At 52.9% G+C, this 22,513-nt stretch overlaps 3 protein-coding genes across 8 annotated transcripts; 2 read left to right on the plus strand and 1 right to left on the minus strand.

The window, feature by feature from the left end:
* The first annotated feature begins 637 nt into the window (after positions 1 to 637).
* On the plus strand, positions 638 to 5,774 carry LOC136161416 (phospholipase A2 inhibitor and Ly6/PLAUR domain-containing protein-like). Its single transcript, XM_065926252.1, has 5 exons — positions 638 to 707; positions 2,017 to 2,130; positions 3,500 to 3,652; positions 4,042 to 4,185; positions 4,380 to 5,774. Exons 1-5 carry the CDS (start codon positions 638 to 640, stop codon positions 4,523 to 4,525), a joined length of 627 nt encoding a protein of 208 aa, XP_065782324.1. The 3' UTR covers positions 4,526 to 5,774.
* A 2,197-nt stretch (positions 5,775 to 7,971) lies between these two features.
* Positions 7,972 to 15,279, minus strand: IRGQ (immunity related GTPase Q). 2 transcript variants are annotated; one of them, XM_065926250.1, is made up of 3 exons: positions 15,186 to 15,279; positions 14,195 to 14,726; positions 7,972 to 12,760 (listed from the first exon to the last, which is right to left on the minus strand). In XM_065926250.1, the coding sequence occupies exons 1-3, from the start codon at positions 15,193 to 15,195 to the stop codon at positions 11,422 to 11,424; spliced, it is 1,881 nt and encodes a 626-aa protein (XP_065782322.1). In that variant the 5' UTR covers positions 15,196 to 15,279; the 3' UTR covers positions 7,972 to 11,421. The 2 variants fall into 2 exon arrangements, with proteins under 2 accessions (XP_065782322.1, XP_065782323.1); XM_065926251.1 differs by having other exon boundaries at positions 15,038 to 15,268.
* A 91-nt stretch (positions 15,280 to 15,370) lies between these two features.
* Positions 15,371 to 21,437, plus strand: ZNF576 (zinc finger protein 576). Of its 5 annotated transcripts, none has more exons than XR_010661726.1 (3): positions 15,371 to 16,286; positions 20,409 to 20,499; positions 21,077 to 21,437. XR_010661726.1 is itself a non-coding variant. In XM_065926242.1 (3 exons), the coding sequence occupies exons 1-3, from the start codon at positions 16,047 to 16,049 to the stop codon at positions 18,322 to 18,324; spliced, it is 561 nt and encodes a 186-aa protein (XP_065782314.1). In that variant the 5' UTR covers positions 15,375 to 16,046; the 3' UTR covers positions 18,325 to 18,611. The 5 variants fall into 5 exon arrangements, 4 of the variants coding, with proteins under 4 accessions (XP_065782314.1, XP_065782315.1, XP_065782316.1 ...); XM_065926242.1 differs by lacking the exons at positions 20,409 to 20,499; positions 21,077 to 21,437 and adding an exon at positions 17,897 to 18,611 and having other exon boundaries at positions 15,375 to 16,078; positions 16,186 to 16,286; XM_065926243.1 differs by lacking the exons at positions 20,409 to 20,499; positions 21,077 to 21,437 and adding an exon at positions 17,897 to 18,611 and having other exon boundaries at positions 15,375 to 15,841; positions 16,186 to 16,286.
* Positions 21,438 to 22,513: the final 1,076 nt, after the last annotated feature.

Raw genomic sequence — 22,513 nt, forward strand, 5'->3', positions numbered from 1 at the left:
GCCCAGCCTTGAGTGCCTCCAACCTCGCTTCAGTTTTCCAATGGGAACTGTGGGCATCTCTCGCCTACCATGCCCATTCCTGCCCGATGACAAGCCCCCTCCGTTCAGTCCCCGAGAAACCCAGAAGTGCATCTTGGGGTGGGGTCCGAGCTGGAGACAGACCAAACACAGAAAAGGGAGTAAGAACCAAGCATGCCCCCACAGAACAAGCCTGGACTTGCTGGGCGCTCCCAGGTAGAGTCTAACCCACGCTAGGCACCTCCTTGGGAAGAGAGACAAGGGAGAGGGTATCTGAGTCGTTGCAGCTGCTCTACCCTGAACAGGAAACAAAATGACCTGATTCTGATCTTGGGCTTCGTGTCAGAATAAAAGGGGGTGAGGGCAGGGGCGGTGGGATCTGATGGAGGAGAGGGTTGGAAGCCGAGACCCCCAGGGGAGGAGTTGGTTACAAGATGTCCATGTTTTTTTCGGATTCGGATTCTGCCTCCCCCACGCAGAGCTGCAGAGACCTACCCCCAGGGCTTACATCATTTCTTAGCCTGGGGATAAGGTTAAGGTAGGTCCAGACTTGCCCCTTCTCAGCTTCCTATAAGAACAGCTGGGGACTTGGAACTGCAGGGTCACTCATTCATCCATCATGAAGCCTTCCATGAAACCTGAGACCTTCCTGCTGTCCTCCACGCTGCTCTGCACCCTCCTGGGTCTGGGTAAGTGACTAAGGCTCTGGACTCCTGGGACCCTCAAAACAAGGACTGTGAGCCAGCATTCAGCCAGGTCCTCGAGAGAGAAGGGAAAGAGGAAGTGTCCTGGGAATTGGAATTCATGGAGAAGGCAGAGGGTAAAGGAGAAAAAGCCTGGGTCCCCAAGGGAGGAAGAGCTAAAAAGCGTGTGGGTTTAAATCTCTGAGAAAGGAGGGGTTTGGATGGGCTCTGTTCCCTGTATCCCAGGCAGTGTCTTCAAATAAGACACCTGAATTCTAGAAAATCAGATGAGACTATGATTAGTATGATTAGTATTTTTCATTAATATGAAAAAATATGAGGCGAAGGCAAGAGATTTCCTTTCTCCCAGGACTCTAAGCAGTTCAGGTCCCCAGTGTCCTCGTCCCTCGGATGTAGGAGTTCAGGCTACTCCACCTCCCCCAGGACCCAGTTTCCTTGTGTCTGGTCCCCCAGTTGCCTCCTCTCTCAGGACCAAGGAGTCCAGGCACTTACCCTCTTGGTCCTTGATCTTCCTTCTTGGCCTGGGATGCAGATCCCAGCCTCAGGTACCCCTGCCTGAGTGCCCACTATCTATCAGACTTAAGTGTGGTACCCACAAGTAAGAGGGTCCCACTTCCAAGAACCAGCTGGACCTGAAGGTTCACGAAAGTCCATGAAGGACTTCCCCAATGGTCCAGTGGCTGAGAATCTGCCTGCCAAATCGGGGTACGAGTGTTCGATCCTTGGTCCGGGACAATTCCACATGCCTTGGGCAAACTGAGCCCTTGCACCACAACTACTGAGCCCCTGCTCTAGAGTCTGTGCTCTGCAACAGAAGGAGGCACCACAAGTGAGAAGCCCAAGCACCGCAGCGAGAGAGTAGACCATACTCACTGCAACTAGAGAAAAACCCCGGGAAGCAAGGAAGATTCAGCATAGCCAAAAAATAGAAAAAAGAAGAAAAAAAGATAAAAAAAATTTTTTAAATCTCCATGGAAACCTTCAGCAGGACCCTTCACTGTCCTCAAGCTTTCTCAGAACACCCTAGTGTCCAAAGGCTCCAGCCTTGTAATTAGGTAAACTTGCTTGCTGGTGGGGTTGCCATTTACGGCTGGAAGCAGCTTTGCTGGCAGCACCCCGGTGTCCCTGCAGGAGCTTCGGAAAATTCTCTGTTCAGCAGCCAATGTCCCACCCTTAATAACTAAGGAGACATGCGTACACTCTTCCTTCAGACCCCCCCCCTGCCCCTCTGGACTCGGAAGTCGTGACCCACAGACCACAGCAGCTTTGACTAGAGCCCCGCTCTCTTCTGCAGGCTACCCACTAGGCTGCTTGGTGTGTATAAGCCCCGGTCCCTTGCATGGAACAGTGCAGGCTTGCGCCCCCAAAGAGGACACCTGTATGGCCGCCATATATGAGACCCACAGAGGTAAGAGGGCAGGGGATAGCGTCAGATCTTGGGGAGGTGGGGAGTGCCTTCAGAGTAGCAGGTACCACCAGACACTGGGAGGAACATTTGAGTGATGAGGGGGCAGGAAAGAGGGAAAGACAATCTCAAGGTGCGTGGAGGAAAGAGAATCCGGTGGAATGACAGAAACCACTGTTGGCAAATGTTTCTGAAAATGAGAGTCTAAAGAGAGGATGGGGGAGGGGCAGATTTAGGGACTTTCTTAGGCAAGAGGGGATTAGGAAAGGAAAGGACATGGTGGAGGTGGGGGAAGACAGAAATCCAGCAGGGGGCATCTAATATGCAAAAGGTGTAGGGGTGGGCATACAGAAGACTGGGGTGAGTTGCAAGGAAAGTGATCAGGTTGACTCTGGGGGCACCAGGCATCTCCTAGGGATACGGGCTGGACCAAAGGTTTCCGGACAGGAGAAAGAGGGGGATATTGGGGTTGATTGAGTTGGGTATGAGCTCAATCGTGTCCAACTCTTTGTGACCCCATGTACTGCAGACCGCCAGGCTCCTCTTCCAGGCAGGAATACTGCAGTCACTTGCCATTTCCTCCTCAAGGGATCTTTCCCACCCAGGAATCGATCCAGCATTTCTTGTGTCTCCTGAATTGGCAGTCTGTTTCTTTACCACTGCACTACCTGGGAAGCCTCAATATTGGGATAGAGAGAGATAGATGTAAGGACAGATAATCCCTGGACTCAGTCCATGAGGCTGCAGAATCAGACACCCCTGAGGACCCACAGATCCATGCAGGTTGCATGAAGAGCTGAAACCCTAGTGTTGGAAGAGACCACCCTGTGGTGGGGAGGGGGAAGGCCAGGGAGGCTGGAAGAGACCACTTCAGGCAAGACCTGAGAGTAGCCAAGGAGGGCAGCAAGAGATCATCCGTAGGAGGCCTAGGCAGTGACCCTGGAAGAAGGAGATAGGTGTTACAGGGTGGTGGCTGAGGGCTGCATCCTAGAATTTGGTGGAAGGTATTCCAGGGGTCAGGATGAGGGCTGAAGGCTGGAAGAGACCATTTCACACAGGCCTGGGGGTAGTCACAGGTGGCCTGGAAAAGACCTCTCCAGGTGTGACCTTTAGAGAATGGCGATGAGTGACATGGGGCTGAAGGGACCACTCATGGAGAGACCAACACAGCTGGGGGCAGAGAGAAAAAGGGTTGCTACCTAATAAACTGTTCAGATGATGCCCCAGGCAGATAAGGGAGTCTGACTTTTGGGAGCTGGAAGAGACCTCTCTAGATCACAGTGGACTGGGGAAGCCATAAGGTAGGGGAGACACCCCGAGGCCAGGGTCCAGACCAGGGCCCCTGAGCCCTCCCCCTGCCCACATCCTGCAGTTGGTGATGTTTTAGTGAGCTCCAAGAAGGGGTGCACAACATCAAGCGATTGTGACCCAGGATTCCTCTCCTTCAGTGACGGCCCCGGAAGCAACGTAGGGGCTACCACACGCTGCTGCCAGAGCAATGGCTGCAACCAGGACCCGCTGCCCGGTGAGCCCTGGCTGAGCCCCAGAGCTGGAGTCCCTCCCTGCCCACCCCTCCTCCGCCAGAGCCAGCTGTGAGCACCTGCTGCTGACCTCCGCTGTAACCGAGGACAAGCATCTTCCTTGCGCTGAGCCTTGGTTTCTTCTCCTGTAAATGGCAGTGTCCAGGGACTTCCCTGACGGTCCACTGACTAAGACTCCATGCACCCTATGCAGGGGTTTGATCCCTGATCAGGGAACTAGATTCCACAGGCTGCAATTAAGATCCAATGCAGTCAAATAAACTTTTTTTGAAAAAATGCAGTGCCGGTTAGCGACCGGTGTCCCTGTGTTGGCTGTGAGGTTGGGAAAGGGATTAATGTCCCCATGCACCTTACCCTCCACCCTCCTCCCCAGCATTCAGGAGAAATCTGACAGAGAATGGCCTTCGGTGTCCTTCCTGCTTCGCCTTCCTCAAGGAAACATGCACCCCGACTCAGGAAGCGCTCTGCGTTGGCGAGGAAACCCGCTGTGTCACCTTGACTGGCTTCGTGCACCCTGGTGAGGGGAACCTGGATTTCGGGAGGAGGGCACAGGATTCCCAGAAGGTCCCAGAACTGGAGCCTCATTCTTCCAGATTCTAAGGGAGAGAGTGGCTCCAAAGAGCTGGGGGAAGGTGGCTGGGGCATGACCCCTGGATTGGGAGTGGGGAGGCATTGGGGATCCTGACTCTAGTCTGAAATCCCCTCCCACAGGCATCAGATTTGCTTCCCAGGGCTGTGGCACAGAGGCCGCCTGCCACAGCAAGCCTGGGACCCTGGTGCCCTCAGGCTCTTGTTTGTTGACCATCAAGAAGACCAGCTGTCATCCAAGCTCCCAGGCTTCTGACAAGGCTGAGTGAAGAACTGAGGCCCATGTGGTGTTTGGTCTCCATTCTTTCTCAGCTACAGATTTCCATGTGTCTATAAATTAAATGAATTAACAGAACAAGCCTGAGTCTCTGTGATGTGATGCATTTCGGGGAGATGGGTTGCAAAAAGCAGGGGTCTCAACCCTGTTGAACCCCCTCTTTGGAATGAGGAGAGGGAAGATGCTACCTTTTCTTAAGGGATTACTTCCTGCTGGGTCCCTGTGCTAAGTGTTTTCCATGAGAGCGCTCATTTCATAATCACAACTCTGTGAGGTTGAAAGTATTATCCCCATTTTACAGAGGAACAAACTGAGGCACAGATTGTGGTGTAACTTGCCTTTGGTCAAACAGTTGGGAGGGTCAGACTCCAGAGTGCATGATCGCCTCTCTTGGTTAACCTCTTTTTGACTCAGTTTTATGTTTGTAAGCTGTGGATATTAATATTTATAACCTCACAGAGCTATTTGAAGGGTCGAATGAAAGAAAACTATAAAAGGACTTAGTGCAGTGCCTACCATCTTAAAGGGGGCTCCCCTGGTTGCTCAGATGGGAAAGAATCTCCCTAACAATGCAGGAGAGGCAGGTTCAATCCCTGGGTTGGGATGATCCCCTGGAGGAGGGCATGGCAACCCCAGCATTCTTGCCTGGAGAATCCCGTGGACAGAGGAGCCTGGCAGGCTATGGTCCGTGGGGTCACAAAGAGTCGGACATGAATAAGTGACTGAACACATGCACTAGCACCTTTAAGACAGTGTTGGTTCTGGAGACAACGTGTCTGGCCAAATAGCTACTGTCCTAATAGCTGCCACTTACTGAGCAGGCATTAGTTGGCAGGTGCTAGACCTTGGCATCTATCAGGATAGACTGAATTATACTAAGGTAACAAACAAGTCCCTAAACTCAGTGGTTTAAAACAACAATGTTGTATTACCAACAGAGGTATATAAAGTCAAAGCTATGGTTTTTCCAGTAGCCATGCTGGATGTGAGAGTTGGACCATAAAGAATGCTGAGTGCCGAAGAACTGATGCTTTTGGAGTGTGGTATTGAAAAAAACTCTTCAGAGTCTCTTGACTGCAAGATCAGACCGGTCAATCCAAAAGGTAATCAACTCTGAATATTCATCGGAAGGACTGATACTGAAGTTCCAATATACTGGTCACCTGATGCGAAGAACTGACCCATTAGAAGAGACCCTGATGCTGGGAAAGGCTGAAGGTATGATGAGAAGGGGACGACAGCGGATGAGATGGTTTGATGGCATCAATGACTCAACGGACATGAATTGAGCAAGCTCCTGGAGATGGTGAAGAACAGGGATGTCTAGAGTGCTGCAGTCCACGACGTTGCAAAGAGTCGGACACAGCTGAGTGACTGAACAAGAACATTAGTCAATTAACGCTGCAATAATGTTGTATAACAAACCATCCCCAAACTGAGACTTGTAACAACAAGCATTCTGCTTCCTATGGTTTGTAGGTATCTGGGGCAGCTCTGTTTCAGGTTATGAACTGGTGGGTTTCGCTCCAGTTTGGGAGGGTGATTCTAGTTCTCCTCCATGGGGTTTCAGCCTTCTGGGATCTGTGGCTCCCTGGCTAATGTCCTTCTCATGGCAGATGACAGGGGCACAAAACCCAAGTGCACCAAAGGTCCCTGAGGAGGTTGGGGATGCTAACATTCCATGGAGTAAAGTAAATCATATGGTTTAAAGCCAACCTCAGTAGAGTAGGGAAGGATGCTCCCCCTTCCATGGCCCTAGTGAACCCCAGGGGGAAGGGCGGAAGAAGAGCAGTCTGGCCCCCCTTGTCCCCACGCCCACCTCTGCCAGACAAGTTTCATAACCAACATGATCTCTTAGGGTCGTGAAATGAAAATGATTCACTTTATCGTCAGAGCCACTCCTTGTGATAGGCACTATTATTCTCAACCCTGTTTTCAGAAGAATCTGAGGTTCAGAGAAGGAACATCACGTTGGCAACCATGCAGCTAAAAAGTGACAGAGCTTAAGATTTTAATCACTGGGTCCTGTTGAAAGGGAGAAAGAGACCACATCCCGGAGAGAGGGGACACGCCTGTATCAGTTATCCATCCTTTGCTACATAACAGGTCCCTCCAAACCTCAGTTGCTTAGAATAATTGTCTATATAAACATATTTATATAGTTTTATTTACTTGGTTGTACTGGGTCTTAGTTGTAGCTCTCAAGGCCTCTGTCGACTCTTGCAGGATCTTTTTTTTTTTTCTTTTGCAGGATCTTCATTGCGGAGCATGGACTCTGTAGCTGCAGCTCACAGGCTCAGCTGCTCTGCACCATGTGGAATCTTAGTTCCCCTACTAGGGATTGAACTTGAATTCCCTGCATTGCAAGGCAGATTCTTTTTCTTTTTAAAAGAAAACTTATTTGGCTATTTATTTATGTAAATTTATTTACTTTTAAAGGAAAATTTGTTTGGCTGTACCAGGTCTTAGTTTTGGCATGTGGAATCTTTAGTGATGGTATTTGAGACCTATAGCTGCAGCGTGTGAACCCTTAGTTGTGGTATGTGGGATCTAGTTCCGACCAGGGATCAAATCTGGGCCCCCTGCGTTGGCAGCGCAAAGTCATGCAGGATCCCTTTTGTGGCACATGGACACCCTAGTTGCAGCTCCCAGGCTCAGATGATGGGCAGCATCTGGGATCTTTGTTACCTCCCCAGGGATTGAACTTCAATCCTCTGCATTGCAAAGCAGATTCTTAACCACTGGACCACTAGGGAAGTCTCTAGAATAATTGTCTTGTATTTACCTCATTCCATGGGTTGGCAATTTGATCTAGGATCAGCTGGAGGATGGTTCGGCTGCCGGTCAGCAGGCAGCTCCCTTTCAGAGGGCTGACACTAGTTGGGGTGTCCTGGCTGACTGGGCCACATGTATCTAATCACCCTGCAGTTAGCCTGGACTTCCGCATGTGGTCATGGTGGCAGGGGTCCCCAGGGAAGCGAGAGATCACCCCAGTCCATGAGCACTTGTCAAGCTTCTGCTTGCATCCCATTTCCTGTTGGTCCAGTAGTCAAGCAGATCCAAAGACCAGGTTTAAAGTCAGGATGAGAAAGGCCTACCAAGGCCATGGCTGCAGGAATGCTGAACAGACTAGGGGTATTAATGGGCCATGCTAGTTCTAGAGCTAAGAAGTTTACTATCACAGCCCCCAAGGTTAAACAATTACTAGTCCACCCAACCTCCTTCAGGGTGGCAATACTCTTATTAAAGTCACTGGACGGCAGCCCAGGGAATTCTATCCTGCACACACCCCCACCATCCCTTCTCTCCAGGAACCCAGGAGGCCTCACCCTTGGACCCCTCCTCCATCAGACAGAGAAGTCTAGGTTTCCAGTTGATAGTCAGAATCCCAAGCATCTTCCCTCTCCTTTTAAACCCGCAACAAACACACACACAATGGAATTTCTACTTTTTTATTCACTCTTCCAAAAAGCACCACAAGTCAACCCACCCTTGAGTCTCCCGGCTTCATGGTTCCTCATCTCAATGCACACAAGCCTATCATTATCCAAACAAGTAGGAAATTCATCTAAGTTGATGAGGCTCTGTTCCTCCTCTGCTTCTGGCGATGGCAACACCAAGATTCACCATAGGTTTCCTAGAATTTCTGCCTTCAAGGGCCTTCCAGCCTGCAGGTACCATGTAGACTCGCCCTGAAGGCAGCCAGTTGTCCCTTCACAAGTGAGTCTTCAGTCTTTTCTGTTTGGATGCTCCCAGAGACAGATGCCTCGCTAGCAGCTTACTGCTTCCAGAGCCTAAAGTTCAATCCCTTTAAAAGTCATGATTTAAAAGGCAACCACTCCAAAAGAGAGTCGTGACACTCAAGGGTGCTGAAATACAACTACTTAAACACAATCAGCACACTCCACGAGGGACAGTTAACACAAGAAAACAAAACCAGGTCTTGCTTTCTCAGAGTTGATCTCAGGCAGCAGTCCTGCAGTCCCCTTGGCAGGAGGGCAGAGAAGCATAGTGTAGAGATGTCAGACAGGGCCAAGTCAGAGATGGTGTCAGAGAGGAGGGCACCCTGAGCAAAGGCACAGGGATGAGACTAATGTTTGAGGGCTCCCAAGAGGGGCTGCAAGTCTATTACTGTGCACAAGAGAGAACCTGGTACAAACGTGTCTACATGGAATACTCAGGACAAGCCTGCGGGTAGATTCCACTTGTTGACTCACTTGCAAAAGGCCAGTCAAAGGGCTGTCTGGCCCTAGGGCAATGCAGACAGAATCCCTGGTGATTCTAAGGTTGTTGTTTTGTTTTCAATGCTGTGTCTACTCACCATGTTTGGCTGGTGCAACTGGGGAAAAGTTTACCTGAAACTTGCTTCTGATTAATTTAGAAAATGCTTGTCATCTCCATTATTGGAAAACTATTCAACATCATTGGGACAGCGTGGGTATAGGAAGAGACTTCTCCAAATGTGAGTTTCACGAAATCTGGAGGTCGAGTATTTGTGATGAAAATTCATTATCCGAATTGAGATGTGCTACAGAAATATACACCAGATTTCAAAGACGTAGCATAAAAAAGCACTTTCCTATATTGATTACATGTTGAAATACTATTTTGGATATATTGACATGAGACATGCCTGGAGGCATTCAGTATAGTGCAAAGTGCTTTCCCCTATCTGGGCTATCTCAACTTTGATGGGACAAATGGTGCCAGTGGTGGGCATTCTAGTTAGACCTGGGGATACCACCCCTTAGCTACCTGCCCCTCAGATTGGTTACCCTTGTCTTCAGCTGTCAAAGGAAATAGGGTCTCAAAAGTGTTAATGCTTGTTCTCAGGCCCTTTCGTTTCACAGGTAGGAACACAAGGCACTGGCTCAAGTCACCCAGAGTGACGTGGCAAAGCCGTGCTGGCTTCCCCTGACCTCCGACGGGTGCCTCCTCTCCTAGGAGATGCTTGTTTCTCCTCCATCTCCCACCTTTTCCCTGTCTCGGAGCAAGAGGCCGATGACCTAAATTCCAGCCCTAGTTCTGCCACTGATTAATGAATTAAATATTTACTAAGCACCTTCTGTATGCCAAGCATTATTCGAGGGGCTAAGAGTGCCGCATGGGGATAACAGCCAATACACAGGTAAATAAATAATTTTCTAAAATCATAACTGCTGGAAGGAAAAGAAAAAAAAAAAAAAAAACCTCAGTGGAGATGAATAATAAGGGTGGGACGTGAGCTACTTTGGTTACAATGGTCAGGAAAGGTCCCTCTTGAGGGGACATTTGTGCTGAGATCTGATTGGCAAGTAGATCTGGGAGCAGAGCATTCTGGGCAGAAATAACGGAAACTATAAAGGTCCTGAGGCATGGCCCCAGGTGGCCCACTCAAGCATCAGAAGGAAGATGAGGACGAGAGGGGGCAGGAAGTGAAAACAGGCAGGGAGGAAACTTGCTGTGTGCTGTTGGGCCTAGAGCCTGCCCCCTCTGTGTATTGCTTTCCCCATCTAACGTAACAGAGATTCTGCTGGATGGCCTCTCAGCTGCGCACCCTCCCTCCCCCTGCCATTCTCTCTTTTTGGCATTAAAGAGTTCTGTGACCTGTCACTTCTCTTCTACTGGTAGCTGGCAGCCTAGAACATCCCAGGCACTGTGGTTTCTGCCTTTGCCTCCCTGCGGCACATTCCCATGGTCTGGAACACCTGTCCGGCTGTCCTGTGGGCCCCTGGCTCACTGTGGCCTTCTCTGTGTCTCTCTTGGGGACACCTGAGGGAGCCAACACAGAAGCGTTTGGATTAGTCCAGTAGTACAAAATAGCAAGCCCAGAAACGGTTCAGGTTTAATGACAGGAGAAACCAAGACCCAAGAAAGATAGAAACCCCTAAGGCAGAAAGGGACAGAGTCCCCACAGAGCCCCATAATTGCCCAGCACCTAGAAAATGGGGTCATACCCCCTTCCAGTCAAACTCAGAGGAGGGCAGCCACCAGGATTCAAATCCACTAGGGACTATGGGGAGTTCCCTTCCACGGTCAGAAAACCTCATTCCTGGTCTCTGGCTATTCCCCAGCCCGACCATGCCCAGAACACTCTTGCTTCCTCTCACGTTTTGTGGTGCCATCCTCCCCCACAACAGCTGGGATAGAAATCTGCACCCCCAGGCTTCTGGAGGGGCAAATATTACACCCCTCTACTTCCCAAGAGGGACCACAGGGTCTCCAGCTCTCTCACACAGCACCCGATTCCCTCCTCTACATGGAGACCTTCCACCACCCATGAATTAGAAAGCAAAGACCACAGCCCTCTGGGGGGCCAGGCGTTCTGAGAGTCCAGAGAACCGTCCTTCCCCCACCCCCGGAAACCTACATCTTATACCCTTTGTAGCTCAGAAGCCCAAGGATTCCAGCTCCCTGGGGGACACAGACCCCCCTCCTCCATGTCAGAATCCCCAGTGTGAAGGAGACCGCCTTCATCAGCAATCAGGGCGTCCACCTCCTCCACAGTGGGACTAAACACCTATTAGATCTAGTTTCTACTCTTGAGAGACCAAGATAGCCCCCTTCCAGGAGTCCAAACCATCAACTCCCTTGAGGAGTTCTGTAGTCTGATGGTCCCCAGAGAAATCAGGAGTCCCGAACCCAGAACTCTATTTCCCTTCAGGACCCAGGAATCCTGGTGACTAGGTCACCCACTCCAACCCCTAGTCAGAGCCCTCATTCCCTTCAAGCACTCAGGATTCTGACTGGCCAACCCATCGCCCCGTGATCTCTCAGGCCCAGACATCCCATGCTAGAGTCTGGACCCCGCGCCCTCTCCCTCTCACCGGGTCTTGAGTCCTCCGCCTGGCAGAGCCAGGCAGGTGGGACCCTGGGCATACCCGGAAGCCCTGGCCCTCACCCCAGCTCTCACTGCGCGGCCACCTGCGGCGCCAGCACTGCCTCGGCGTCCGCGCGCATCTCGTCCAGCGCCTGCAGCAGGACGCCGTGCGCCGCGCGGTAGCCCAAGCCCCCGGTGGCCGCCGCGCCGCCCGCCGGCCACAGGAAGGAGAGCGCGCCCAGCGCCGCGCCCCCGGCGGTGCCCTCGCCCGCCCACGAGCCCAGCCTCGCCTCCACTTCGGCTCGCGTCACCGGGCCTGGGAAGCGCGTCCGCTGGGCCAGCTCCCCGGGCGCCAGGCCCAGCGCGCGCTCGCGTCGGGCCAGCGCCGCGGGTTCGAGCCCCAGCGCCCGCCGCCACTCCGCTAGCTGACCTCGCAGAAGCGCCACGTCGCACGCCCAGCCCAGCCCTGGGACTGGGGCCGCCGCCGCAACCAGGCTAGCCAGCAGGGCCGGCCGCCACGCCCCGGCCCGCAGCGCCGCAGCCTTGGTCCGGGCCGCGCGGGGAGACGCAGGCGGCAGCGCTAGCAGCAGCGCCCCCGCCTGGGCCGCGGGGAGCGCGCGCCGCAGCCACTCGCACAGCCCCGGGAGCCCGCCCGGCCGCAGCGGGAACACGGGCGGCGGCGCCTCCTCCAGCACCTCCCACGTCTCGTCCTCGGGGCTCAGGGCGGCCGCGCGCTCCGAGTCCCCGCCGCCGGATTTCTTCGCGCCGACGCCCACCGGCTGCAAACTCTCCGTGCCTGCTTCCTCTGAACCTTCCCCACTGCCTCCCTTTTGCAATCCGGGGCCGCGTTTCTCCTTTCCATCACTGCAGGCATTCTCAAACCCCTCTCCACCTGCGTTCTCTAAGCTCTCGCCGCCAGACTTCTCTGCCTTTTCCTCTTCTGCCAGAGGCTCCGGGTCCTCGCCCTCGCCGTCTGTTCGCACGCAGACCAGCGGTGTATCCGGTAGCACCAAAGGCCGGACCTGGGCCCAGTCCTTCTCAGCGGGGGCCCCAGGGGTGACGAGGATGAGAGCGTCGTAGTGGGTGGCCGGGTACGGGGCGACGGTGGTGTCCGCGGAGCCCAGAGGCACGCTCCAGAGCACCACGTTGGGGCGCTCTGGGGCCGGGTAGGGCGTGGGCCCTGCAGGCACCGCAGCAGGCACTGCACCCGGATCTTCAGGATCTAACCCGAGAAGCACGTCCAACACAAGGCCCACGTCAGCCCTACCGGCCACGGCCAGGTCCAGGCGCGCGCTGCCCAGTCGCTCCAGGCCTGCCCGAACCCACGACAGGGCCGCCTCCAGGCCCCCTGTCTCAAAGGCCTCCCGCACAGCCTCCAACTCTGCAGCGCCCAACACCTCGAAGCCATCCTGAGCTGGTGGAAGGAGCCTGCGGGGACAGGGAGGGATAGGGTCAAGGGCAGAAGAGGGTCTAGAGTCTGGAGAGCTAGCTAGTCTAGGGGGTCGGACCAGGCTAAAATGATAAGGTGGAGTTTGAAGCAAGAAAAGGAGGGGCCACATCAACAGCACCTAGACTAGGCAGGAAAAGTTGAAGTTGCTGAGTCGTGTCCGACTCTTTGTGATCCGGTGGACTATAGCCTACCAGGCTCCTCGGTCCATGGAATTTTCCAGGCAAGAGTACTGGAGTGGGCTGCCATTTCCTTCTCCAGGGGATCTTCTGACCCAGGGATCGAACCCAGGTCTCCCTCATTGCAAGCAGACGCTTTACCTTCCGAGACACCAGGGAAGCCCAGGAAGGAAAGGTAGGGGCCTAAAGCAAGGGAGGGACGACGGCTGAATTGAAATCTGGCTTCCAACAGAGCTGAAAATGGGGAACCGGCTAAATCTCCACACCGCCCCCGCCCCAGGTTACACTCTTTGGGAGCTGGGCTTTCCAAGGGACCTGCAGGATTAAGAAAATGCCATGCTGGGTGGGGCAAAACTCACAGAGAGTGAGCCTTGGGGCAAAAGAATCTGGAAGGAATTGAGGGATTAAATGAAAATGCTCTAGAAGGGCAAGGTCACCAAGGGAGCTCTTTTTTGAGCAGAGGCATTGGCAGGGGTGTAAAGTCCAATGAGGGGAGAAGCCTCATCTAATAGTTCTTAGCAAGGGCGTGGGGCTAAGGAAAAAAGATGGGTGGTGGGCTAGGAGCAGCTGCCCCTCCCTGAGCCTCTTTCAACCTCTACTAAAGGAGGCCAGGCCGCTTAGGGTGGGGGGAGAAAAGACGGGAGATAGCCAGCAGGTGGGCACAGAAAGAAGAGGGAGGGGATTAGAGAAATGAAATGAGGGAGGGCCCCCTAAAGGACAAAGCTCACTGAGGGTGTGGTTCTCTGGAGACTGAGATCCCTTGAGAACCAAGCAGATGGTGAGGGGGAAAGTGAAGACTGGAGAGTGGAGTCTTCGGGTACAAATTTTATGGGGATCACCAGTTTGGATGCAGACAGCAAGCCCTCCTTCACACCTTGGCTTGGGGGCAGCGTTTGGGCTTTAGGTCTGGGCCCCTCCTATAATTCTGGCGGGAGAGCGGGACTTTTGACTTCAGAGTGCTAGCAGGAGCAGGCTAGATGACAGGTTGGGACTTCCAGCTAACCCTTGGATGGGGCCTAGATGACAAAAAAAGCACAGAGCGCTAGCTTGAGGTGGAGCCTCGCGGACCTCACAACCTGCACTGAAGGGCAGGATCTGAAGCAGGGCTTTCAGCAAGTATCTCTTTAAGGTTGGTCCCAAACTCGCTGCGGGCTACTTCAAAGAGCACCTTAGGGTGGAGGTATAGAGTAAATAAAGCTCCAGGCCTCTTCCACCACCCAGAACCTCCGCGCTTACCTCTGCAGCGCCTCGGCCTGGCTCCGCAGCGCCGCTCGCAGGCGCTCCAGCTCCTCGCAGCCGTCGGTGCTGAAGCAGTCGGTCCGCGGCACGAAGAGAGCCGCGACGCCCAACCCGGCGCTGTCCAGCAGGGCCGCAGTCTGATCCCGGGCCTGGGCTTCATTCTGTGACTCCTCAGGTTGGAGGTTCCGCACAGCCAGCAGCGGAGTCCCTCGGGCCAGGGCGGCCCGTGCTGCCTCCCCCAGCGCCGGGGCCAAGGGCTGCTCATTGCCCTCGGGGCTTGGCAGCACCAGTACCAGCACGTTGGCCTCCGCCGCCCAGGGTCCCGGCTCTGCGGGTGGGCAGCTCAGCTCGCCCAGGAAAAGGCCTGGGCCTGCAGCTCGCAGGCTGGGGAGCCCGGAATCCGGCCGGCCGTCGGGGATCTCGACCGTCTCCACATCTTTATCGCACAACGCTGCGATCAGCGCAGATTTTCCGGAGCCCGGGGGTCCCAGGAATAAGACGGTCACGTCACCTCGCGGCGGAGGCATAGCTGGGAAGCAAGGAGAGAGGAAGACCTGGGTCACGGAGCACCCAATCTTATTCTTTCTTAGCTTTCCTACTCCGGTCTCACATTTCAGCCGATTATTCTGTCCCTTTCTCTGGTTCTCGGGTACCACTCCCAGGCAGCCAGAAATCTGGCGCCCAGCCTCTATTCCCCAGGGACCCGGGAGTGCCGTCCGCCCTCCTTCTGGATGGCTTTCCTTTTCCGCTTCAAAAACTCAAAAATTGGCCTCCAGCTCCCAACCCCCTCTGAGATACAGATGTTTTTAACCCCTCACTCCTCCCTTCCAAATCACCAACCGAGCAAACAGCCGGCACAAGGGACGGCGCAGTCGGTAGCAGCTGATCTGCCGCTGAGAAGCCCCCGCTCTGGGGTCCGGGGACTGAGGCCCAAGAAGCTACAGCGCCGGGATTCGGGGACGTCCAGACGCTTTCCAGAGGTTCTAACCTGACGTCATTCCCTTTAGGAGGGGGTGTGTATTGAGAGCGTGACCTCGGGGAGACGGCCCTGTGCGGCGCCTGCGCAGAACGACCGATGGGCGCTCGCTCGCTCTCAGCTGTCGCAGGGCGTAGAACAATGAGGAAGCCAAAGCGCGTGCGCGCCAGGAGCGCCTAACACGCTTGCGCAGTAAGCACAGCTCTGTAAGCGGAGAGTTGCTTGCAACGTCATCATTACGCACCCTAGTGCGGGGAAGGACCCCTCGCGTTATTTTGAGGACCGAATTGGTGGGACTGCATCGTTGTAGTCGGATGGCAATCCAAGATCCGGGCTTCGAAAGGCTCATCAGGCGAAAGGCCGTGGAAAACATTGGGACTTTGAGACTCGGTGGGCCCTACCCCGTTTCCCTTCGGGTGACGGCGCTGTGACGAGCAACTGACAGGCGCAACGAAAGGCAGCCCCTCTGCTGTCTTGGAGAAAAGCAGAGACCTGGGCTCCTGGCCTCGGGAGGGAGCCGAGGGCAGTGCTTGGGGGCAGCGGGTCACAACGGCTGAAAGCACGCGTGGGAAGCAGGGTCTCAGGATGGAATGAGTTTCGGGATGTCAGAGAAGTCTCCCGGGAGGAGGCGGGCTAAAGCGTGGGTACCGCTACCTGCCTCAAGACAGGTGGGAGAGAAGGGGATGAAGCTGGTGTCCAAAGATCAGGAGTCCCTAGCTCTATGTTCAGGGAGTTAGTTTGATGTAGTAGGCATAGGTCAGAGGTCTCACACAAGTGAGAAGGCGCTAAGAGAAGTCACAAAGCTGGGGAATTGAATCTTTTAGCAGATTGATTTCTTCTCTAGCGAGAGCTGTCGGGTTATATTTCAAAGAGATGTTATCGCATGGAAGTCAAAGACTGGCAAAGTAAGCCTGTCAAAGGTCACAGGATTAGCGGGCCCTCTAAATTTGGCTATAGATAAGCGACTTCACTTGATTTACTATTCTGCCATGCGTGCTCCTCTCTCGACCAGAGGGGTCCCAGTCACCATGGAGGACCGGCACTCCAAACAGACCATGGAGCAGCAGGATTCGTCCAAGGAGAGAAGTTCCCGAAGTCCGGGAGGTGACATCTGTGAGTACTGCTGACCAGAGGAGGGTGGGTTGCAGGTGCTGTGATGCTAAAAGGATTTCTATAGCATCTCAGTGTTCAAAGCGTTGTGGGGACTTGCCCATTAGGAAGGAGTTGTTAATGGTCCCTGAGCTGCCCTCTCAGGACCCCAGTGCTTGTTACCCTCAGAGGTAACAAGGAGCAGAGCACCCTGCTCTGTCCGCATAAATATGAAAGGGATACACCTCAGAGGCCAAGAGTGGCATCCAGAGAGGCTTGGAGTGGGAGAGTGGGAGAAATGACTAGGAAGAGCAGTGAGCCCCAGTCCCAACCCTGCCCCAGACTTTCAGTGTGCCTTGGACCTCAGTGCCCCTGTCTGTCAAAAGGGGTGTTCACTCCCCACCTCACAGGGCTGGCTGGTATGAGGGTTAGCGGCAGAAAAGGGGAAAGCTTAATATTAATAAAGATGGCCAATTTGACATAGAACAGCAATAGCTTCTACTGAATGCTTATTATGAGTTAGGTGCATTCTAAGATTTTAACAGTTGTCTCAGTCCATCCTCTTAACAGACTCTATGAAATTGATAATTATCACTTTCGTAGGAGGTGAGGGAACTGATGCAAAGACAGGTTAAGTATTTAACAGTGAAAACCACACTGTCAGGGCTGTCTAGCTGGAGCCCTCCAGGAACACACATGGAGTTGAACAAATCAGGCATATTGTTCGTTGTGCTGAGGAAGTACACACACTGTGGGGCTTATTATAGGATCTGGGCTTGTGGTAGGTGCATTGGGGAAGGGTTCAAGAAAGGGGTTTTGCCCTGGATAGAGGTTGCCAGGAAGCAGGGCTCTTAGATGGCGGGCTCACTTAATAAATCTGACCTAGGAGGAGGGAGGCACAAGGGAACGCTCCAGCTCTGAATGGCCAAGCAGCAGCAGGCACTCATGTAAGCCAGGACAGGGGGCTGTCTGGCCATCTCTTGTGGCCATTTCACGTTTTGTCTGTGTTCAGAATGGCACCATGGCGTGGTCTTGATTCGCCCCAGTCACAGCACGGCCTTGTTTGACAGTGTACTTTGGAATTGTTTATGCTCACCAGGAGAACGCCAAGGCATAGCTGTGAGTGCCAGGCCAGCCCCTGGCTGTGGGGTTTCTTCTTTCTCAACAATAATTATTGCAAACCATTGTGTAGCACCATTCTAAAGACTGTTTATAAGTTCATTCATTTATTCCTTCCAACAACCCTATGAGGTGGATACTAATATAGTGATTACCCCCATTTTCCAGATGAAAACAGTTTTTACTTGCCAGGGGAGTCAGTTCCAGGCATTCTGGCTCCAGAGGCTGTGCCCTAATCATACAGTTCTGTCAGAAGGGCAGACTGCCTGGGTTCCAGTCCTGAATCCACCATTTCACTTCCTAGCCTCATGACAGTCAGCAAGTTGCCTAACCTTTTTCAGCCCCAGTTTGTTCATTCACAAAATAGGTCCAGTAAGTCTGCTGTCCAGGCCTGGCATAACACCTGGCACAGAGCAAGTCAAGCCCTGCATGCTGGTTGTTGGCATGATTCTGGGGCTGGGAGAGGCCCTCGCCACACCTGCTGGCCTCCCCCAACCTCTCCCCCACATCCTCAGGCCACCTGGGGGCCCTGCAGTGCACACGCTGCCTCATCACCTTCGCCGATTCCAAGTTCCAGGAGCGCCACATGAAGCGGGAGCACCCAGCGGACTTCGTGGCCCAGAAACTGCAGGGGGTCCTCTTCATCTGCTTCACCTGCGCCCGATCCTTCCCCTCCTCCAAGGCCCTGATCACCCACCAGCGCAGCCACGGTCCAGTGGCCAGGCTCTCCCAGCCGGCAGCACCCACCACCACACCACCCACCTTTCCCTGTCCCGACTGTGGCAAGACCTTTGGGCAGGCTGCTTCTCTGAGGCGGCATCGCCAGACACACGAGGCCTGCACCCTTCCTGGCCCTTTTGCCTGCACCGAGTGTGGTCAGGACTTTGCCCAGGAAGCAGGGCTGCACCAACACTACATCCAGCATGCGCGGGGGGAGCTCTGAGAGTGGCTTATGCCCACCCCAGGGCCATGGGAGCTCTTTGGCTGGTGGGACGGACGTCTGATATGGGATGGGAGCCTTGGACTTTCCTTCCTGGAAAGGCAAAGGACTCCTGATAAACAGGACCCAGAAGATGCTCATTTGGAGCTTCAGTCTTTGGAGGACATAAAAGACTTCAGGGAAAGTCAAATCAGACAATAATGAGATCTATTGTTTAAAAAGAAATTAACAAGAGGGAAAACTGTTATTTGTATCTCCCTCATCCCCAATTAAATAGTCTGAAATTGCAACTAGCTGCAGATTGTATAACCACCTTTAATTCATCCCAGATGGATGCTGTGGGGCTGTAGGTGCCGAGTGACTGGATTTGGGCCTGACTGGGGGCAGGGAAAGTGAGGCGTTGCCCACCTGTAACGCCACCACAACACAGGTCCCACACTTGGATTGACTTGGGCCTTTGGGGATGGGACAGCAAAGTCAGAGACTGTACTGAGTCATGTGGGGGTTGCAATCTGAGCTACTGTCTCTTCCCACCCCCCTGCCAGTCTTTCCCACTCAAGGAGGGCCATGGCATTGGACAGCTCTGCCCCTCTCCTCCCCAGATGACTTACTGCTTATTTAAATAATTTTATGTACCATTCTGGTCTTGGATTATTTTTCTATATGTGCAGGTGAGATGGCATGAATAAACTAACAGAAATAGTATCTAAAAACAAAAGGTCCGTGGGACTTCCCTGGTGGCCCAGTGGTTAAGACTCCGTGCTTTCAATGCAGGGGACATGGGTTTTCAATCCCTGATTGGGGAACCAAGATCCCATATGCCTCACAATGCAGCCGAAAGATTAAAAAACAAAAGGTCCACATTAAACTGTCTAAGCACAGACCTCTGGCTTTTGAGCAGGAATTCCCAGAGAACAGAAGGGCACAGGGGGGTGGGGTACTCAGGGTAGAGCTGGCCCTGTAGAGGAACTGGTTTGGAGTCAAACAGAGATACCTTCTGTTTCCTGTTGTATTTGGCCAGCACTGGGAGATAATTCCATTAAGATCCTATTTTCAGCTCTTAAAAGGTCCCATTCTGGGCTGAGTTCCCTCACATTACCTGCTCTGCCCCAGAGACAATGGTCAATGCTTTACACACAATAGTTATGGACTCTGTTTGAACTGAGGGATATTTTGAAAGCCCACAGAGACTGAACCATCTCCCAGTTTTTAGCTAGGCACATGCTGGCTACAAAGACAGCATCTCCCACATTTCCTTGCAGCTAGATGTGGCTATATGATGCAGTTCTGACTAAATTCCTGGGTAGAGTGTTCAGGCTTCAGAAAGGAACCTACCTCTCCCTCCACCTTCCCACCTGGAATGTGGACGTGGTCTCTAGCCATCTTGGACCAGGAGAGGGGACCCCATGGTGGCAGAGCAAGAAGACAAAAGGAGGCAGGTTCTCCTATTATTACTACTCCCCCCAACCCCCACCTCCTAGTCTCTTTACTACAAACCATCCATTGTGTATATGGAAATCAGCTTACATCACTCATTCAGAACTCTCCAACGGGGGACTTCCCTGGTGGTCCAGTGGCTAAGACTGCTTCCCAATGCAGGGAGCCTGAGTTTGATCCCTGACAGTGGAACTAGATCCCACATGGCTGCAGCTAAGACCCAGCACAGCTGAATAAATAAATATTTTAAAAATTTAAAAAAAAAAGGAAGACTTTCTGAGGCGCAGACCTGGGCAAAGTGCCTGCATGTCCAGGTCTAAGAGTAGTAGTTTGGGGGAAAAAAAAAAAAGACCTACCCTCCAATGGCATCCTGTAAGTAACATTGAAAGACCTTAACCAGGACCACAGAACCTAACAGTGCCAAGGCCCCAGCTCCCAAAGCAGTCTCAGCTCCAGGGATGGAGCTGTCGTCTTCCCTACACTCCAGCCACACTGGCCAGGCTGACGTCTGCCTCGGAGCCTCTGCACTCTCTGCTCCGTCTTACCCAGAACTTGGCCAGGCTGCCTCCTTGTTACTCAGGTCGCAATGCCTGCCACCTCAGAGGTCCTCCTTGGCTGCAACAGCACCTCCAACCCGTACCCTGATTCAGTTTCTTCCCAGCACACTTCACCACTTGGAACTGTCATCCCTGTGTTTATATCATCACCTGTGTCCTTCCTCTGGAATCCGAGCTCCTGAGGGTGAGTGTTGGGTCTTCCTCTCGGCTTCATCCTCAGCACCTAGGATAGTGCTTACCATTGCAGCTCAAAAAAGAACTCCCTGACTGCCCACTGGCTTACTTTGCTCTCAGCCTCAGCCCATCCTTCCACACTGTTCTGTCAGCCTGGGCTTTTGGCAGCTGTACTTCCCAGACTCTCTGGAGAGCTGGCTTCCTTAACTTCATCCCATAAGACCTAAGGGCAGAAAGAAGGTCAAAGAGGGAAGAAGGGGTCCTGCTGGAGACCCTCCAGCAGCAGTTCAAGCTCCAGTATCTCCTCACACACTCGGCCAGAGCACTGTGCCCCACTTTGGGTTTAAGCAGGAGCTGTGGGGTCATCAACCCCTGTACCAGCCACACACGTGGCTCCCACTGGGTTCTGGCCATTGTACTTCTCTTTCTGCATCGCAGTCCTAGAGGTGGGAGCTTCTTGCAGACACTAATTTCTCAGTTACCATACTTTGAGAATAAATTTGTGCTCTTAGCTTTCTAGTACTTGTGTGACCAACTCCCAGTACAGAATCCTCCGGGATTCCTCACTTGGCCTCTATTTCCTCTAGGCTCTGAAGAACTGAAGGACTCCACTGGCAGCAAACCAGGTCTCCTGATTCCCAGTCTCTCATGATCCTCAGGAACTTTTGCTGATGAAGGGGTAATTCTCTACTTCTGTGTTTAGAAAGCCCTGTCTTAAGGCAGAATAGGGCTTAGGCATGCTGCCCCCAGGAAATAAAATCCATCTATGTTGTTTTAATGAGCTGCAAGTTTCTACTGAGTTGGTCAAAAAGGTCATTAGGATTTTTCCATAACATCTTGGCTCAGCTACTGAGATTGTGAGGTGCTTCTGTGGTGGTGGTTTAGTCACTAAGTTGTGTCCAACTCTTTGCAGACCCCATAGACAGTAGCCCACCAGGCTCCTCGGTCCATGAGATTCTCCAGGCAAGAATACTGGAGTGGGTTGCCATTTCCTTCTCCAGAGGATCTTCCTGACCCAGGGTTTGAACTCTTGTCTCCTGCACAGCAAGCAAATTCTTTACCACTGAGCCCCTAGGGAAGACCTCGTAACATCTTACGGAAAAACCTATATGAACTCTTTGGCCAACCCAATGCTTTGATGATTCTGAGACTCATTGATGTTAAGCTAGAGTGGTTATGAAAGTCTCAAAGAGTGGATAAATATCAGATTCTGAGCTTCCAGAATGAACAGTATTGGGTTTTGAAAGATGCTTTGGTCATGATCCTGTAACAGACATCAAAACATAAAATTATCTTTCGGGGCCAAGCAGGGACCACAAATTGGTGATGCAAGCAGGGTATGAGGGGTCCAGATGCCAGATGGTGGGGACAGGCATGCAGGATGGAATGCCTCGTTAATAGGTGACCCCCACTCAGCTCTAGCAAACTATCACCCCGTGGGATTGTGAGTTCAGCCATCAATCTCACAGGGATGCCGGAAACTTCCATTTCTATTCCAGATCTGCCCAGTTTTTCAATGTTGTTGACCAACATGATTTTAAAAACCTCTATAACTCTGGAGACCAAATGCACTCCTGCAAGTCAGATGATGGCTGTGGACAGCCATTTCTGGTGTGTGGCTTAGTGGCTAAGAATGTGTGCCCTGCACCCAGTTGTCTGGATTCAAATCTAGCCTCTGCTTCTTTCTAACTGTGTGACCTCTTGCAGATTACTCAATCTCTCTGTGCCTCAGCTGTAAAATGTCATGATCACAGCACCTATAGCTCTAAGGATTATGAAGACAGACTTGGAGAGAAAGTCAAAGTCAGTATTATGCCCTATGTGACGTGGCCCTCTGCCCCTACGCTCCCACCAGTCTCCCCACTGCCTTCCTCAGCAACAGCCTCTTGGCCCCAGGTGCACTGCCATGAACATCCCAAGCAGGATCCCACCTCGGGGCCTTTGCACCTGCGGTTCCCACAGCCACATGGCCTGCTCCTCCTCCTCTAGGTCCCCTCTGATGTCACCTTCTTAGTGGAGCCTTC

This window comes from Muntiacus reevesi, chromosome 2, assembly GCF_963930625.1.
Source record: "Muntiacus reevesi chromosome 2, mMunRee1.1, whole genome shotgun sequence".
NCBI classification, from domain to species: domain Eukaryota; kingdom Metazoa; phylum Chordata; class Mammalia; order Artiodactyla; family Cervidae; genus Muntiacus; species Muntiacus reevesi.

Coding starts and splice junctions, on each gene's coding strand:
- IRGQ (XM_065926250.1), bottom strand. Junction 12,761..14,194: donor CAGGCCGAGGCGCTGCAGAG/GTAAGCGCGGAG, acceptor CTGTCCCCGCAG/GCTCCTTCCACCAGCTCAGG.
- LOC136161416 (XM_065926252.1), top strand. CDS start 638: ATGAAGCCTTCCATGAAACCTGAGACCTTCCTGCTGTCCTCCACGCTG. Junction 708..2,016: donor CTGCACCCTCCTGGGTCTGG/GTAAGTGACTAA, acceptor TCTCTTCTGCAG/GCTACCCACTAGGCTGCTTG. Junction 3,653..4,041: donor CAACCAGGACCCGCTGCCCG/GTGAGCCCTGGC, acceptor CCTCCTCCCCAG/CATTCAGGAGAAATCTGACA.
- ZNF576 (XM_065926241.1), top strand. CDS start 15,764: ATGAGTTTCGGGATGTCAGAGAAGTCTCCCGGGAGGAGGCGGGCTAAA. Junction 15,814..16,185: donor GGGAGGAGGCGGGCTAAAGC/GTGGGTACCGCT, acceptor TCTCTCGACCAG/AGGGGTCCCAGTCACCATGG. Junction 16,287..17,896: donor AAGTCCGGGAGGTGACATCT/GTGAGTACTGCT, acceptor CCACATCCTCAG/GCCACCTGGGGGCCCTGCAG.